This window comes from Staurois parvus, unplaced genomic scaffold, assembly GCF_062004578.1.
Source record: "Staurois parvus isolate SC_StPar_1 unplaced genomic scaffold, SC_StPar_1.0 ptg000089l, whole genome shotgun sequence".
Classification (NCBI taxonomy): domain Eukaryota; kingdom Metazoa; phylum Chordata; class Amphibia; order Anura; family Ranidae; genus Staurois; species Staurois parvus.
In genome coordinates, this window is record NW_028317885.1 from 147,468 (window position 1) to 153,879 (window position 6,412).

At 42.7% G+C, this 6,412-nt stretch overlaps 1 protein-coding gene across 2 annotated transcripts in view; it reads right to left on the minus strand.

Annotated features, from left to right (window-relative positions):
• Positions 1-5,376, minus strand: part of SPPL2A (signal peptide peptidase like 2A) — an 81,897-nt gene extending 76,521 nt beyond the window's left edge. For both annotated transcript variants that reach the window (XM_089670281.1, XM_089670280.1), the window contains exon 1: positions 5,120-5,376. In XM_089670281.1, coding sequence (XP_089526407.1) covers positions 5,120-5,170 — 51 coding nt within the window. In that variant the 5' untranslated portion in view covers positions 5,171-5,376. The remainder of the gene's footprint in view (positions 1-5,119) is intronic.
• Between the last annotated feature and the right edge of the window lie 1,036 nt (positions 5,377-6,412).

Consider the following 6,412-nt stretch of genomic DNA (forward strand, 5'->3'; position numbering starts at 1 on the left):
AAGTAGTACAGTGTCACCATGGTCACACTTTACTGCTAGGGTGACAGTATGTAAAAAAAATAAAACAAATAATAATATAAAAAAAATAAAATAAAAATGTAAAAAAAAAAAATGTTTAAAAATTATAAATTTTTGGTTATAAAACTAATTTGGTTTATTTTTTTTTTTACTAAAAAGATAACGGAATAAATTTGGCCAAGATTTATGAAAGATTATTTATTTGCAAAATTTTATAAGAAAAACACTTTTTTTCAAAATTTTGGGACATTTTTATTTACATAGCAAAAAAAATAAAAATCCCAGCGGTGAATAAATACCACCAAAATAAAGCTTTATCTGTCTCAAAAAAATGGTTAAAAATTCATATGGGTACAGTGTTGCATGACCGCTCAATTGTCATTCAAAGTGTGATAGCGCTGAAAGCTGAAAATTGCCCTGGACAGGAAGGGGGTAAAAAATGTCAAAAACCAATAAAAATTAATGAAAGGAAAATAAATGTGCAATATGCTTGAACAGAGCAATACATTTACAATAATTCTCAAAGTGCAAAAAAAATAAAAAAAACCCCAAAAAAACAAAAACCAATCACTGTGCAAATAAGCATATGTAAACTTATTTGAATTAAAATATCATAAAAATATATAACTCCTTATTGATTATAGTGTCCATAAATTATATAAAAAACAGTCCATCAGTGCAAAGTAAAACTTCTGAACCTTTTTGTAACACCCCACACCAGTGCTCTTCCACCACCAAATAAACTGAATAAACTCACCAGAGCGATATGCTGGTCAAATCATAAATCAGCAAAAACGCATGTTGCTCTGGGAGTAACGCTCTACAGTCTCGCGGTCTTATTGCCTCAGGCTTCTTAGAGAAGCACACTCATTTCTCTCATTCGCTCAAAAGGGAAAGAAGAGGGGAGCTTCCATACCATAAAACCCATCAGGCTACTTTATAATGTTAGTGTTTTATGAGGTTTTATACAATAAAGTGTCACCACTGACACAAGTGTGAAGGCATAAGCATGTAATAGGTTGTCTCCAGCCGCTATAACTAACTGCCCTATGTGGTGGCGTCATCTCCAAAGCCCCACCCTACGCATTTCATCACTTGATGTCCTCTGCAGAGCGTTACTCCCAGAGCAGCATGCGTTTTTGCTGGTTTATGATTTGACCAACATATCGCTCTAGTGAGTTTATTCAATTCATTTGGTGGTGGAAGAGCACTGGTGTGGGGGTGTTACGAGAAGATCCAGAAGTTTACTTTGCACTGCAGTTTCATATATTTTATGGACACTATAATCAATAAAAAGGAGTTATAGGATATTTTCATTCAAATAAGTTTGTATATGGTTATTTGCAGTGATTTCTTTGCACTTTATCTGAGAATTATTGTAAACTTATTGCTCTCTTCCAGCATATTGCACATTTATTTTCATATGTGGATGTTACATATATTTTGCACATGGTTTTATGCACTTTAAGGATACAAGTGAGGATATTTGACGATCCCCTGCACTTTAGATGAATACTAGCGATTTTTGGGCATATTGCACTTTCATCAGTATTTGGGGTGTTCTATATCATTTGCATATCAATTTTATGTACACTTTAAGGATATTTACGGAGAGTATTGTATGTAGAATAGAGGTTGTGTTATCGCACTTTTATATGAGTGATATATATTGTGACTTTAATGCAGGTAGCGCTGTTCCATATTTATGAGTAATTATGTCAATAAAGCATGAAAGACAAGATGGACAGGATGGACAGGATATCAGTTCGCTTTAAGATTAAGCAAACCAAGCAGTCACTTTAAAAAAAAGACAGACATACTTCCTTACTTAAAATAAAAAACAAAAACACTGTACTTAAATTACATGTATAAAAAGAAAAGCTCCAACAAAAAGGACAGATGACTTAGGTATTCAGGTAGGAATCCAGCAAATGTTGTTACAGAAATCAATGTGGCTCCTATTACTATTAAATGTACCAAAATCAGGTACTGCCTATATAAAACAGCAATAAAAAAGGTATCCACTGCTCACTTTGCTGTGAATGTCACCCTAACACCAGACTGGAAAGACTTAAAAAGAGACCCTGTCGCCAACATAAATAATGCAGGTACAAGCAGAGAAATATTTTAAATGCGTGGTGTTTTAACTTTCAATAAATATTTTTTATTCACTTGAATGGTGCCTTTGAACATGCTAGAAAATCTGACAATTCCAGAAGAGTTGATCCTCTAGCACAGCCCCCTCTCACCCTGTAAATCATAGCTTCCCCTCTGCATAGTAATCACAAAGGGCATTCACTTACCCAAATGGTAAAAAAAACATGTATTATTTATTTATTTCAGGTACTTATATAGCGCTGTCAATTTACACAGTGCTTTACATATATATTGTACATTCACATCAGTCCCTAACCCTCAAGGGGTGTACAATCTAAGGTCCCTAACTCACATTCATACATACACATACTAGGGACAATTTAGACAGGAACCAATTCACCTACCAGCATGTCTTTGGAGTGTGGGAGGAAACCGGAGTACCCGGAGGAAACGCACGCAGGCACAGGGAGAACATGCAAACTCCAGGCAGGTGGTGCCGTGGTTGGGATTCGAACCAACGACCCTTGTACTGCCAGACAGAAGTGCTAACCATTTAGCCACTGTGCTGCCCAGTTACAAGGTTTACCTTTTGTGCTGCAAGACAATACTTCCTGGTTTCTTGCCTAAGCCGGGCCCCGCTACCTCCTGTGATTGCTATATCATAGCTATCCCAAGAGGCCTTCTGTTACCAAGTCACAAGATTATGGCACATCTGCGTACACATAGTAGATTTTGCGCATGTGGAAATACTCCCAGTGTCCATCGGCCAGAGGATGCCAGCATTTGTGCACGTGTAGACATTCATCATGTGTGCACACATGCCCTAACTACCTGGAAGTACATCTGCACGCATGCCATATTTAGTAAAATAGCGGTGCAGAGGAGGAGTGGAGGGAGGGCGCGCATGCAGCGGTTAAAAAAGGGTTGGTTCACCTTTTTCAAGAAAAATGAACAAGCGAACACTGTACTTACCTCCATAGGTCTGTTGATATGAAATCCCAGTTCTTCTCCTTTTGTCTTTCTACAGGGCTTCTGGGATGGATTGATACACTGTGCCAGTGCTGACCGATCAGAATTGTTTTGCTCCATCCCAGAAGCCCTGCAGTAAGAAGAGAGGGAAGAGCAGGGATTTCAAATCCCCGAACCACTGCACCAGCTGTGGGTTCACTGACAGATCATCACCCACAGAGGTAAGTACAGCAAGGACTGGGTGGGGTGGGGGGTGTACAGTGTTAGTTTACTTCGTTCACAAGGATTCCCTTCTGTGGTTACTGTGCAGAAAGCAATCAGTGTAAGAGCACTAATGACTACTACAGTGACTGTGGCCCCGCAGTTGTTCAGGTATGCAATAAAACTACTAAGGCTAAGTTCACATATTTCAGGTCGGGAACGCATGCATAATTGGGTGCATTCCCAGCCCACACAGAAGTGTACTACTCCTTGACGTGGGGGGGGGGGGGGGGTGCCATTGATTCCTAAAACAGAAGTATGGCCAAAGCACTTTTGGCCATACTTCTCTTGTGGGTCACAGGCATGCACTTACTTTTGCACTCCTGTGACCCACAATCAGCTGACGCATCCCTTGGCAGGAGTAAAACTTGCCACAGAGTTGCCCCATGCTCTGGAAGGATCCGGACCATATTGTTGGGAGCCAGCAAGATGCCCAAGACAGCTAGGTCTGGCTCTCAAAGCGCAGCTAATAGCTGAAGCCAGCTGCACCCACCTCCTCTCCAGCCTGGCAGTGAGTGGGGGGGGGGGGGCAAAGTGGAGATTGGTGACTGACATTCACTGCTCTGAGCAGACTGAGAGCTGAGTGGTCATGTGATCACTCTGTTCTTGGACTTAGAGCCAATGCGGGACCAATGCCACAGCACAGAGCTGCGTAGCTATGTTTATTTTTTTGGATTCCCATACTTCTCCTTTGATAGCACCTTAAATTCACTCTGAGGAAAACCGCATGGTGCTGCAGAACCATGCAGTTCCCTCCAGTGAGTTTTTAAAAATAGAGTTGAGGACATCTTTCTCCATGTTTGAATCCAATGAATGGGCTGCTGTACTGATGACGTTCACCCACACATATGTGAACCTAGGCTTATTTTGTGCCAAGCTGGACCAATGAAACCATATAATAAAATGAAAAACTAAACTTCACCTTTAAAAAGGAAAACGAACTCCAGGGTGGGGAGTGTGAAGTTCCTTATTAACGCTGGCAATTGCTGTGAATAGAATACCAGTATCCCCCAGTGTTCCCAGTATACACAGACCAGTGTACAATGATGGCTGTGAATAGAATACCAGTAACCCCAGTGTTCCCAGTAAATGCAGACCAGTATACAATGGGGGATACTGGTATTCTATTCACAGCCATCATTGTACACTGGTCTATGTATACTGGGAGCACTGGGGATACTGGTATTCTATTCACAGCCATCATTTTACACTGGTCTGCGTGTACTGGGAACACTGGGGATACTGGTATTGTATTCACAGCCGTCATCTTACACTGGTCTGCGTGTACTGGGAACACTGGGGATACTGGTATTGTATTCACAGTCATAATTGTACACTGGTCTGCGTGTACTGGGAACACTGGGGATACTGGCATTCTATTCACAGCCATCATTGTACACTGGTCTGAGTGTACTGGGAACACTGGGGATACTGGTATTGCATTCACAGCCGTCATCTTACACTGGTCTGAGTGTACTGGGAACACTGGGGGTACTGGTATTGCATTCACAGCCACCATTGTACACTGGTCTGTATGTACTGGGGATACTGGTATTGTACTCACAGCCCCGTGTCAGGTGCGCTCCATGTCCTCAGAGCAGTCAGTATGGCTGTCAGTATATCAGATGCCATCACACAGCTGTCACATACCATTACACCTCATAATAACAAAGTAAACAATGCCCCCCTCCCTGCCCCCGGTGGGTGCCCCCTCCCTCGTTCCCCCTCCCTCACTCCCCCTCCTCAGTTCTTCTACCTGTTGCTGGGACATTACCTGAGGCCAGTGCAGCAGGAGGAGGAGGCCCAGCAGGCCGGTCGGACCCATTGTTCAGCTGTCAGTGGTCACAGACGGGTCGGGGTTTCATGAAGCCTCTGAGAAAACTCCCGACACAAACAGCAGCAGCTTTCCGATGCTCTCACTTCCTGTTGCTCTCAGTGACCGGGGACGGGACGGCTCGGTGCCCGGCCTATGTACTGCCCTCTGCCCGGAGGAAGCCGAATTGGTCTTCTCTGTGCTCAGCACTGCATAGCAACAAGTGACGCGAAAGACACAGAGCCGATCCGGTCCGCGCAAGCGCGCCAGCCTCCCAGAAAAACTCCGGGCCTTGGGATAATATTATACGAACATATAACAATTTAAAAAAAAGAATAAAAGAAAGGATTGTCTTTTATGAAATCTTATAGTATAACTAAAGGCAAAACGTTTCTTAGTTTTGAATAGAGTGGAGAGGGATTAGAACCCCTGTCAGTTTTTATTGCTGTCTGTGTCCCGGGGCGGACTGACCAGTCAGGCACTCGGGCACTGCCCGTGGGCCCAGGGTCAGTAGGGGGCCCCATGAGATGCCCCTGGTACCTTTCATAGTTTTTTTTGGGTGTGGTTTGAGTGTGGGCAAGGACACAGGAGCCCCATGAACCCTTATTGCCCGGGGGCCCCATGAGTTGTCAGTCCACCCCAGCTGTGTCCCCGTTAGGCAGATTCACCCTCTATATTGGTCCTTGTTTACCATTGTCATCAAAAGTAAAAGAAAACCCCAAATTTTGTGTTTTCCCCAGAAAAGTCATAGAAAACTTCCAATGGGGACACTAGTTCTGGGAACCTGGAGGGGGGTCCCCAAGGAATTCCCTTAATTTTCAGGAATTTCCCCTAACTTCCTGTTTGGCTATGGGACAGGAAGTGAAGGGAAATATCCCCAATGGGACATAGACGGCAAAAAAAACAATTCTGACGGGTTATAACCCTCCCTTACTCTATCCAAAATAAAAAAAATGTTTTGCCTATAGTTTTACTTTAAAGTAGTATTTTTTTCCCATTTTGGATGGAGTGAAAGACAGAAAACAACATACAAATTATTAGCCAATTTTAAAGATAATTAGAACCGAAGGTAAACCCTGACAGTTTTTGTCCCTCTGCATCCCACCCTTCACTTCCTGTCCCAGAGCCAAAACAGGAAGTGAGAGGAAATCTCTTAAAAGCGAGTGAATCCCTGGTTGTCACCAGAACTAGTGTCTCCACTGGAAGATTTCCCTTCTATCACTGTTTTGGTGTAAACCCAAAATTGTGGATTTT